This window comes from Amphiura filiformis, chromosome 6 (genome assembly GCF_039555335.1).
Source record: "Amphiura filiformis chromosome 6, Afil_fr2py, whole genome shotgun sequence".
Lineage (NCBI taxonomy): Eukaryota > Metazoa > Echinodermata > Ophiuroidea > Amphilepidida > Amphiuridae > Amphiura > Amphiura filiformis.
In genome coordinates, this window is record NC_092633.1 from 62,937,461 (window position 1) to 62,950,281 (window position 12,821).

The window sequence follows — 12,821 nt, forward strand, 5'->3', positions numbered from 1 at the left end:
TAGAAAATGGATACAATGCGCTATTCCATTTAAAATCCATACTAACCCTGTGGAAGATTTTGGAAATATCATCCAAAGGGAGAGTATGTTTTTCAAATGTAATTGGTCAGGGTTAATCATTTTGAAACCCATACTCCCTCTGTATTATGGCTTTACCTGTATCTTCCACAACGGGAGTGAGTATTTCAAATGGAAGTTACCTAACTCTCTATTCTATTCGAAATTCATACTCCCTCTGTGGCTAAATTTTCAACAGGGGTAGTGTGGATTTTAAATGGAATAGCCCAATAATTGTAAATTGCTACTTTAGTGTGCATTCATGTGTAACACCATTATATTGATTTTAATGATACAATGACATATGTTCCTGTGTTGTATTTCTATTACACTGGCTTTGGATGTCAACTTTTCCCCATGATGCACTGCACATTTTAACCTCTTCCTAGCAAACACTGGAGGTGCATCATATTATGAATCAACCAAATTGATCTTGTGCAGTGACTGAGCAACTAAATTCTCTTGATCAGCAATGTCACTCACAAGAGTGGAGATTTTGACCAATTATGTAGCTTTTGTAAAATACCATCTACATGTAGTATACCGGTAACTATTCAGCTGTTGGCAAACAATTGCACTATTCACCCACAGAAAGACAACAGCTGCCCGCGTTTGTATCATCTAAAGACAAAGCTTTTGAACCATCTGCAACATTTAGATTTCTCATTACCACCCTATTTAGTCACCAGTTTTTATCAATTGAAATTTAATTTACAGTTTAAAAATAGTCATGCAATATAATATACCCCTCTCTTCTTCTATATACATTTGACCTTAAGGAAGGTATAACAAGCTAATGCACCACAAAGAAATGAACATACAATATAGGATGTAGTGGAATCTGTCGCTGCCACAACGATACCGAACACAAATGATGAGATGACCTCTGACATGATGTAGGCACTGTCCAATAACGCTATATCGGCTCCTTTTCCATGAAGGTGGGAATGCTTAGGATCCAAGTCAGGATAGAAAACCTGAGATAAGGAGAAAATGGTTTATATTCTGTTAAAAGTATTCACCATGTTGACAAACAAAGTGCTTGATGTTTTTTATGTTCCAGAGGAGGCTTAAATACATTTCCTCAATGCACTATGATTGGGAAATTTGATCAATATAACCTAATTTTAAAGGCAAAGTCCCCATTATCACACACACAAAATGGTAATTTTAAAATGGCAGCCAACAAGCTAATAGTCGAGACTTATATAATTAAATTTGGTTTTCTTATAGAAAACATTCATATTGTCCCACTGCATTAATTTTATTCATAAGTCTCAATGTTTTGAATGTTAAATAAAAGGATGAAAACACCAGATATTTGCACACAGTCCCAATGCAAGGTATGGTCAACTGTGCCACATGTGTACAAAAGGCAGCCATACCAAGGTCAGAAACCCCATTGGGTTATGGGAATGTATTGAAACATCCTCCGTTTATGTTCATTACATCACTTTTGGTATATCCAGTTGACACCAATTCTGGTATATTTTGTACAAAAACATAGTTTTAGTGCAGAATCTTACTTCATAGATAACTGATAGAACCACCTGTAGTTAATATGGATTTAGTTCTTTACTTTGGAATCATCAAAATACCATTACCAAATATTTTACTCACTATTGATGGTTTCACCTATCATGACCGATAGGTATCATCAGAATAATGTTAGTTGACCCTTACTTCCGCTAGGACATATCCCGACTGTAGAGGGCTCTTAGCACAACTGACTGCATTTATGAAATACCATGCACAAATTTTAATCACTCCTATGTTGGTGAAATGGGATGCAAATTTGAGATTCATTCAAAAGAACACCGGAAAGAAATGGACAGGGTGTCAAAAACCAAATCTAATTACACCCAGCAAACCCGAAAACAGTTGGTGAGTCTAAGATCAGCCATAACAGACCACGCACTACAACGAAACAGAGCGTAGTGTTAGATTTCATGGCAATGGTTACTCCATGCTTCCAGAAGATTATGGCTTTGTCTGCGAGTCCCTCTACGTACAGGATCACAACAAACCCCTTGGTCAGATTACTACCGTCTTTCTTGGTATTAGGCTTACTCTGTTTGTTAGCCATTTTGTCTTTCACTTTCCTGCTTGATCTTTTCTTCTTGTTCTCTGACCTTGTCTTCCGTTACTACGCTGTTCATTCTGTCTAACAGAGTGTGAATTACACCCAGTTTACCGCAAGTAAGGATCAACCAACATCATTCTGATGATGCCTATTGACCATGATAGGCAAAACTGTATATCTACAAACCTGATGAATCAATTTTGTGACAATGGCTTACCTCCTCTTTTTCATGATATGCTGTTAGTAGTGTGTAAGGCACAGTAGAAGTAGTAGCACTAGCAAACCCAGTCAATGCACACAACAATATAGTTGTAGACACATGACTGACATTCATCATGACACCTGTCATGATGGTAAATATACCCATACCGAACAAGAAAGTCATCTTGGTACCATAAGCTGTGATGAATTTTTCTATTACAAGTGAATAGAGTGCTGCTGTAACGCTGTGAAGGAACAAACCCCAAGTAGCCATGCGAATACCTGCACAAATGAACAGTGAAACATTACACAGTTTACTCAAAAGAAAAAGTGGATTAGGGAACAAGATCAAGTGATCAAAGAAGCCCAATAAATGTAACTATTAAGGTTATTAATTATTTTAAACTGTTGTGATTTGGTAGTTCACAGCATCTTACAAATGGTAGTGAGCTTTGGCAAAAACTGCATTGCTCAATTCATAGCGGCGTGTAGAAGAATTAAAATATCACAGATATACTTTTATAGGTGCTGCGGTTCTTGAGTTACGTTGTAAAGAGGGCTGAAACAACAACACTTTTGTAAAATGTACATAACTAATTAACAATAATTTTTAAAGCAAGTTTGCAAAGTATATGATTTGTAGAATGAACTTTTGCAAAACATCAAGGTGTTATTTTTCAATAATATATTGATCTAGATAATGAAAATCGATTTTTAGGTTGCTTCGACCAACAATACCTTGTCGACCCTTAACTGTTCTGAGCCCCTCCTCCCTACAATGTATATGTAATGAGACCAGAAATGAGTGGTCAAAATAATATTAATGTTTCTAACAGTATTCTGGAAATATAACTGACATTTTTTGTTAATTGGGCTTCATCAATCTTTTGCTTTGTTCTCTTAAAAGATGAATCATTGCACACAGAACAGAAATGTGATGTAACAAATTCAAGACTTCTGCAGACGGACATTTGTTTTGAGAAATTATATTCAATATTATTATTATTAATCAACACTTATATGGCGCTCTAACAATGAGCACAGCGCCTTACAAAATATACAGGCAAAAATAAGCAAGAAACAAATACAACCAACATTAATACAAATGTGTTTTAAGCAAACGCTTGAAAGCAGGCACAGACACCACCTCCCTCAACTGGATAGGCAACTCATTCCAGAGCCGTGGAGAGGCAATAGCAAACGAATGATCACCAGCTCTCTTATTTGATCGTGGAACCAAGAGCCTTGTTGTATCTGAAGAGGAGCGGAGTCTGGGCCTATTTTCGTGCGTTACCGTGTCGCTGAGCAAGGTAAGCAGGTCACATAAATATGGTGGAGCGACATTCATCAAACACTTATAGACATACAACAATATTTTAAACTGTATTCTATCCTTCACTTGAAGCCAATGCAAGGAGTTCAGGAGATCTCCAGAGCACCTGTCCCGTCCACAAGCAAAAACTAGCCTGGCCGCCTTATTCTGGACACGTTGTAACCATGAATAGTAAGAGTAATTTTGCAAAAATGTATCAAATTTGTTTTCCTTGGGGGCTGCTTTTTCATGAAATTTGAGAAAAATTACCTTTAGCCATAGATTTTAAGCCGACTTAATTTGCTTGTTCCGGCCATAATAGACCGCTAAAACCCTAATTATGTCACACTGATGCGCACATAGTTACTTCACAGTACATCATGCGCAGTAACGATGTTCGCTGATGATGTATGCATCAGCGAGACATGTTAGGATTAAATCGCAATGGCTTTGTGGATTAACCAAAAAGGTCTATAATTTGTCTTCACTTACCCTGCTCGTACTGTATTCTTCCTGCAGAACCAGGCTCTGATTCAGGGTTTCCATGGTACAGTGCCTCCCCTACATAATCAGTAAAGTATAACCTAAAACCCATCACAGCAGTGCATGCAAAGAAGTCAGACACCCAAAGGCGACGCAATGAAAGCGGCATAGTTCTCATTGCTTCTATAGTATCCATGATTGGTTCATATATCATCTTTGGTAATAAGGAAGCAGCGACCACACAGGGACATAGCAGGAGAGTCTGAAGCGGTCTCCTCATAAAAGATGCTTGTGTAACTTGGGGTAACTCAAGACTGTCTTTGGACGCTGTATTTGGTGGAATACTATTTGTACTGACAATAGAATTGTTATTTGGCACAGTAATAGAAGGACTGGCTCTCTTAACACTGGTCTCCGATTTGGATGATATAGATCCATTTGATGAAATGGACACGTTTGATGGAATACTGCGCACTTCATCTAGTTTTTCGCTAGAATCAACCACCTGAGGGTCGTTGATAATCAATAAAGATACTATGGATGTGAACAGGAATGTTGCTAATAGGATTGCAAATAGACAGTGTTCTTGTCCTTCGAAGTACCAGCCCAATCTTGTGGAACTCCAATCACTGGCTGTTACCCAGTATCCAAGACAACCCCCTATACTCATCATAAATGTGAACACAGAAAAGCTCCTGTTATGCTGTTCTTCATTCTCGCAAGGGTCTGACAACAAGGACTCTATGGGTGTATAAGCAATTTGTGTACAGAAATCTAGCAAAACCACTGAGAAAGCCAAGATAAGAATGCTGGTCATCTTCTCAGGCAATATCACTCCTAGGAATGAGCCTATATTTGTACTATATGGGAGGAGAATTAAAGATATGGCAATACCTATGCATAAGGCAAATATGAAAGGTTTTCTTCGACCATAACGGCTTTTGCACTGGTCACTTAATGTTCCCATGATGGGCAGAAATATAAGTGCACATAATGGCCCTAATGCCATGACGGTGCTCATGAGGCTTTCTGAGAATCCAGCTTCCAGGAGCATAGGTGGGAGGTAGCAAAATGCTGCAGAGGAACACAACTCAATACCACAGGTGATGATGTTGACAAGCCCCAAATAAGAGTAACTAAACTTAGAAGATGATGATGTAGCCATAGTGATTATTGGTTTAGATGACTGATCTCCAAGCAGGTAGTAGTAATAGTAATTCACAGATGCAACAACTTGGCGCTGGCTGTAGACAGCAGTATTTTAGCACCTATCTGTCTGGAGCTATATTGTATGGCCAGTAACATCATGATCTGCAAAATCAGAAAGGAAACAAGTTTTATGGTCAGCATATGTGGCACAATTGAAAAAAAATGATTTGTTTACAGTTTCAGGTCATCTGCATTAGCAAATCAAATATATGCAAAGGAACCTCTAGTAAATTGGTATTGTAACTCTAATTCTAACACTAACCATAGTCATGCAAGATATTTAGGTTTAGCTGTGAGATCTGGCCGAAAAGGCTACACACCCACAAAAGAACAGTAACAAAGCACTGCCAAACTTACCAAAATTACCCTTACCTTACTCTTAATATTCCCAATTCTACGTTAGTGATATCACTCCATTCCTCCATTCCATGTATACAATGAATTTATTAGAGTGATTTTATGCAGAAATTAGACAAGGCGGTTCTTAAACCACAAGTTTTGCCTGCTATAGCAACCACTTTGTGAATTCCCCCACAGGATTATATATGTCCCATGTACAAAATGTATGACTGTTAAAACAGCACCCCAGGACCTAAAACACCACACAAATATTAGGAGTAGAACCCCAGGTCTCTTTTATTGCAAAGGTCACACCTTGAGATATTGTTGAGATATTTAATTTTGATAAATACTAATAATATTAATTTCAAGAATCCCGTAGAGTTCTTTTATTGCATTCTTTATTTCAATCTACAGCTTTCATTTGACACCACCGAAGGTATTGGTAGTTTTCGAGATTTCATTTAAAACAAGGCGCTTCTTGAGTCTCGTCTGCTTTCGCGACCGCCTGCATTCACAATTACTTTAGGTAGCAGAAGTAAATGAACCTGCAACAATCTATTGCCATAAATGAACCCAAAATGACCTTGATATTTTTTGTCTTGCTATGGTGGTTGTTCACACCAACTGTCATGAACCTGCAATAATCTATGACAATATGACCCTGTATGACCCCAAAATGACCTTTTTTGTCTCGCTACGGTGGTCATTCCACCAAATTGCATGAACCAGCAACAATCTATTTTGATTTGACCCTGGATGACCCCAAAATGACCTTGGCATTTTTTTCCGCTACGGTGGTTGTTCCCACGCAACAGTCTATGATGATTTGACCCCGGATGACCCCAAAATGACCTTGACATTTTTTGTTTTATTACGGTGGTCTTTCCACAAGTTTTATGACAATTTTAAACTATTAGGAGTAATACCCTGGAGATATTTCATTGTACTAGTTATTTCCTTCTCATTTGACACCACCCACAGGGTCACACCTTGGCAACCTCAGGACATACAATATTCAATTTTCAAAATACCCAAGAGCCAATCCATGCCGACTCCAGGGATCTACAGCTTTCATTTGACACCACCGAAGGTATTGGTAGCTTTCGAGATTTCATTTAAAACAAGGCGCTTCTTGAGTCTCGTCTGCTTTCGCGACCGCCTGCATTTACGATTACTTTAGGTAGAAGTAAATGAACCTGCAACAATCTATTGCGATTTGACCCTAAATGAATCCAAAATGACCTTGATATTTTTTGTCTTGCTATGGTGGTTGTTCACACCAACCGTCATGAACCTGCAATAATCTATGACAATTTGACCCCGGATGACCCTGTATGACCCCAAATTGACCATTTTTTTGTCTCGCTACGGTGGTCATTCCACCAAATTGCATGAACCAGCAACAATCTATTTTGATTTGACCCCGGATGGCCCCAAAATGACCTTGGAATTTTTTTCGCTACGGTGGTTGTTCCCACGCAACAGTCTATGATGAACTGACCCCGGATGACCCCAAAATGACCTTGACATTTTTTGTTTTGTTACGGTGGTCTTTCCACAAGTTTTTATGACAATTTTTAAACTATTAGGAGTAATACCCTGGAGATATTTCATTGTACTAGTTATTTCCTTCTCATTTGACACCACCCACAGGGTCACACCTTGGCAACCTGAGGACATACAATATGTGACCGTACAGCACGAATGAGCCGTAAATGTCCTCAATTGTATTCTGAGTTACAGTGTAAAATGGGCATGAAGGTCGTATTCATAGGTACCTCAATTTGGTGCTACGTGTACCTCATTTAATGAGATACACGTAGCACCAAATTGAAATACTATGAATATGACCTTCATGCCCATTTTACACTGTAACTCAGAATACAATTGAGGACATTTGCTCATTCTGCTGTACGGTCACATATTCAATTTTCAAAATACCCAAGAGCCAATCCATGCTGACTCCAGGGATGTGCACCGCAGCACCTCTTCGCAGCACCAACTTCTTTTTTTCTTACCCCATTCCCCCCAATGTAGAAATCTACGCCACTGTTCCGGGGACATGTGTGTGGGTCTATACGTCACATTAGTGGGTATAAGATGCCCTCAATGTATCCCCGGGGGTGGGGAAAATCATTAATGTAACCGTACAAAAGATGACCACCCGGCCCCCTCCTCATTTCTCTGAGGGTAGGGGTCTTAATCGTGATCATTAAATGGTACAGAACGACAGAACATAGAGTACGGTATTCATTTAAGCATTACGTTGCACTAGTAAGGGAGCTCAATTATGACCCCTATACTTTCAGATGTGAGGAGGGGTCGGGTGATCATCTTTTGTGTGGTTACATGACTTTCCCCACCCGGGGATACATTGAGGGCATCTTATACCCACTAATGTGACGTATAGACCCAAACACACATGACATACACAAACCCATCTCAATGACTTGACCTTGACCATGGTGACGTTCGAAAAATTGCTTCAAAATCACAATTTTAGCCTCCATTCCCCCCCCCCCTCAAGATGTGGGTGATAGCAGATATTTGTAATGAGTGGATTTTGTTTACAACTTGGGAACCAAGGGAGAACAGTGCCAGTGCATTGATTGGTCACCCCAGGTTAAATAAGAAATAAATAAATAAATAAATAAAGTAAACTTAGGGAACAAGTTATGTAATGAAAGATCAACCACAATTATCAATAATATCATCATCATATCCAATAAAATTTAAATCTGGTCAACCAGACAGACGAACCGAGGTTGCGACTGAAACCTTCAGTCTTCAGCTGGGTTGTGATGCAAATAGGTATGTCTGGTTGACCAGATTTAAATCTTAATTTCAACATACCCAGATGAATGGAATCTACACAGTTTGTTTCATCATATCCAATGTTTTCAAAAATGCTGATTATATTCAACTGATCCTTGATTCTTTTGAGGAGTGTATATCTGGATTAAGTTTCATATAATGTGTCAAGTCTATTAACTACACCCCTCGATGAATTTGTGTTTATTTTTGCATTTTTCTCGAAAACTAATAACACAGTGGTAACAAAAGTTATATAAATTATAGGGGCAAGGTATCCAATTACTACACTGGAATTTCAGTGACCCAAGACAAGCGGTTCGTTATTTATGATAAGAAATAAGGTACCCCTAGGATGTACCTCACTTCCTATCATACATACGTGTATATACTGAACCGCTTGTCTTGAGTCACTGAAATTTCAGTGTAATAATTGGATTCCTTGCCCCAATAATATACATAACTTTTGTTACCAGTGTGTTATTATTTTTTGAGAAAAATGCAAAAATAGTCATAATTTTACCACAAGGGTGTAGTACCCCCTTAAAACACGAATTATTCAAGAATATCCACATTTATGGGCTCATAAGAATTCTTTCAGGTTTTGTGTAGAAATTGCTCAAAATAATATTAATTTTTGACTTCCTATTATACCAATTTGTACTGTGTGATAATTATTACTTCTCCGAAGTTGTATGGTAAATGAATAAATTGGCAGATGTTTGAAAAGGGGGGTAACCCTATTGGTTTTGGATATGGATTGTCTTTAAAATTACATAATAATATCAAATATCGCCTTTTTCAGCATTTTTCAGCGTAAATGTGAATAAATAGCCAAATTTGCAATCCAATATCTTGGTATGCGTGAATTGCATTCTGGGCAGTCATGCAACAAGACCTGACGACAATGTTGCAATGCCCGGCCCGTATTGAACGGAAAATATTTGTTTTCAACCCTTTTTTGTACCGTTTCAGAAAAAAAGGAAACAAAATATATTTCCCCAAGTTGCAACATGTACATTTCAAATGAATATAAAAAGTTTGGGTTAAAAATGGAGAGGAAAAAAACCCCTTCCACCACCGGATGTTGAACCGGGTATATACTTCGGGTAAAAACATAATGCGCTAACCAATTGAGCCATTTCGCCCACTGAGACCATCAAGGAATTTTTCTAAACTATATACAGAGCGCGCTGTCTCCTCAGCACTTAGTGTAGTTCACTTCTTTCACAGAACGTGAATGACGCGAAACCAAAGTAGCTTTTGAGGAGACTGATGATTCGCAATTAATTCCCTGTTCATACATACACGCTATGTAACGGCGCGCGTGATTGGTCGAGAGCCGGGCATAAACAGCGTTTATGCCCGGTGTCCCGGATGTGCGATCGCCGGGTAGGGAAAATGCACGGAAAATCATGTTTTTTAATAAAGTTACTTGTAATTTTTTGTTATTATTTTGATATAATAAGAATCACAAAATGTTCTTGTATGTATGAGCGGGGTTCATTCATATATTTTCATGACTAAGCGGTTGTTTTATGCCCTCGGGCATAAGCGGCCCTCGGGCATAAACAACCGTTTAGTCATGAAAATATATGAATGAACCCCTAATTCAGAAATTTTTAGTATAAAGTGGTAGCCTCAAAAGGCCGCTGTGCTTCATGATTTCTCCGGAAATACATCGACTTGGAGTGTCAAATTTCAGGATAGCAATGAGAAAAATAGTATCTGTCATGTGATACCAAAACTTCATCAACAATGAAAAATATCGGGGGGATGATGCTGTCGATCGGGTCACAGACCTTTAAGAAAAGATACATCACTTTCATTATATATCATCACTTCAAAATGCAAGTTGATTTCAAAAGATGCATGTGTCGTTGGTACATGTACAAGTTTTATGGGAACGAGTACTGTATGCGCGTACTGTACGCGATGCTGTACGCGTAGCCATGGTAGCCGGGTTCTATTAGGGGTGCTAAAACAAAAAGTCAAATGGCGACCTCCATGCGTGTACCGGGGGGTGCTAAAGTGGAACCAAAACAACAGCGGGAATCGTGCGTTAAATCGACATAGAAAAGAACAGGAGGGATCAGCAAAATTTACTGTCAAACCTCTGCTACCACTGCTGTCAGCTGGTGGTACCGGTAGTGTGGTAGTATACCTGATCTCATGTACCAATACCTTGTGTATTGGTACATGATTCGGCGGGTATACTTCAGCCATAGCGAATAAGTGGTCGTTTTTTACTCTTTTCAAAGCGTCACATGTACACCAAATACAGCCCCGAAATGGTCTACTTTTAGCGTGCCTTAACTCCGAAACAGTTTAGTCAAAGTTAAAATCGATCCCCAACCCTTTGCTTACCTTGGACGAATTTGCAGTATTTTCCGCTAGCTCCGTGTTGAAAAATGTCCGGTACTTGCCCGGTACAAACATAGAAATGGCCACATTTGCTTCAGTCCTGGTATGAATATTTCTTCCGTAATCCAATGGTTGCAACGTGGGCATCACGATGATAGTCTCCTACACAACCAGATTGTGTCGGCCTGACGCTCGTCGATCCGAAAAGTGAGGACAGCGTGAGCTCTTACCTGCGTAAAAGTCTGTTCGACAAAGGCAATAAGGATGATTGACAGCGCCGTTCATTGGGCGGAGCCATTATATTACGTCATGACAGCAGACAGGTTGCGCTGTTCTCTGACCTTGACTGTTCGTCCCGTAGACATACCGTGACCTGGGTACACGTACAAAGCTGGGGGGATGCGACTGCGGCCGCCATTTTGACACGCGGTATCTACTCTTCAGAAAAATTACTTTTGGTGACGTTTTATATTAAACAATTTTCGATAACGGATTTCTACTAGGATTTCAATTTTTTATTAATGAAGGTGCATGTAGTTTTGAGGAATAACACGGGATGTTTCGAGTTTTATTTCAACTGGTGGTGTACACCCATCGAATGTGTGTCATCGGCCCAGTCATTGGCCCTCAGACACACACACACAGGCATAGAGTTCTGCAGCAGCATGTTTTGTTGACATTTTTTTATGTTTACATCCATTATGACAGTTCTAATACCATCAAATGACAACTCAAATACAAAGGATATCAGTTGGCAATTGTAATGTTATGCAATCAAGTTTACAACACTATCTGTCTTACAATGAGCAAAAATCACTGAGTCACGCCATTCAAGTGGCAATATTGATTACCTCAAGTGGCCTACTGCAGTAACCTGATATAACCCTGTGTGATTTCTATGTTATTTTGCAATAACAAAACCATGTTTTCCTTGATTTTGGTATGAAATTGAGCAAATAAATATCAATGTCATGTCAATTTAGAGTTATTAAGAGCAACTAAAACTGATTTGAGGTAAGTTGTATCTGTTTGGAATCTGTATTGACTATTCTGAGGGAATTACTGCAATGTAAACAAACTAACTCATGGCCCATATGAACATGGTGTACTGGTTTTCAGTACCCTGTTTTCCATGGGTGACTGTAGGAACCCATGGATTCGATCCATGTACTGGTGGTGTAGGAAGGTGAGTGAATTCGTGAATGAGGCCGGGGATTGAGGTTTCGTTGTTTCAACGATCCGATAGTAGGATCTAAACGTAGGCTAAAATGTCTAATGACGCCATGTTTACATGAAAACATTAGCTGTTGCGAGGTCAGTGTCGTTGAATTAGTTACCTAAATTCCTTTCAGGATATTCTGATTTCACTTATTTATGATGTGTACGAAAATTCACCATATAAACTCAAAAGTGTGAATGCAAGCTGTTATTGCTGACAATAGAAACATTGTTGCAAAGTCATTAAAAACAGGTATGTATTACAGACGACTTTGGCCGAAACGAGATACAGGCCAGTTAGGCAGTCTAGTGTGGTAGCTGTTTTAATACATGTAAACTATCATGACTATAAGTTAAATTTAAACCGGCCATTTAAACCGACATGACCGAGGATATTAAATGAGAATTTAATCAAAAGGCCTTCTGTTCTTACCATCTTTCTTTCATCCGATTTCTGGACAACATAGGTTTAACGTCAAAACAGTAATCCTCCTTTTTCAATGGCAATGCAAGGGATAACTCGACTCAAATTGTATTATGACGTTTCCGAGAGGATAAATATCTAGAAGGTAAAGATCCTATCAAACTATTAAAGGAACATTATCATACTTACTTTTAATAGTACGAGGTTGCTCAAGACTGATTCTCAAATCCCGTGTCAAACCCCCCCCTTTTGATGTGTTAACTCCCCCGCCCCCATTTGGGAACCCAAATTTAAAACCATAAATTATCTTATCAGAG

General features: G+C 38.9%; 1 protein-coding gene across 1 annotated transcript; it reads right to left on the minus strand.

Moving 5' to 3' along the window:
• Positions 1 to 742: 742 nt before the first annotated feature.
• Positions 743 to 12,607, minus strand: LOC140155784 (solute carrier family 45 member 3-like). Its single transcript, XM_072178748.1, has 4 exons — positions 12,514 to 12,607; positions 4,146 to 5,447; positions 2,358 to 2,623; positions 743 to 1,034 (listed from the first exon to the last, which is right to left on the minus strand). The coding sequence occupies exons 2-4, from the start codon at positions 5,299 to 5,301 to the stop codon at positions 816 to 818; spliced, it is 1,641 nt and encodes a 546-aa protein (XP_072034849.1). The 5' UTR covers positions 5,302 to 5,447; positions 12,514 to 12,607; the 3' UTR covers positions 743 to 815.
• Positions 12,608 to 12,821: the final 214 nt, after the last annotated feature.

Bases quoted from the DNA above. Each gene is read 5' to 3' on its own strand.
- LOC140155784 (XM_072178748.1), bottom strand. From the start codon at position 5,301: ATGGCTACATCATCATCTTCTAAGTTTAGTTACTCTTATTTGGGGCTT. The intron at 2,624-4,145 runs GTAAGTGAAGAC...TCATTTGTGCAG, and splicing joins AAGAATACAGTACGAGCAGG to GTATTCGCATGGCTACTTGG. The intron at 1,035-2,357 runs GTAAGCCATTGT...TCCTTATCTCAG, and splicing joins CATATCATGAAAAAGAGGAG to GTTTTCTATCCTGACTTGGA.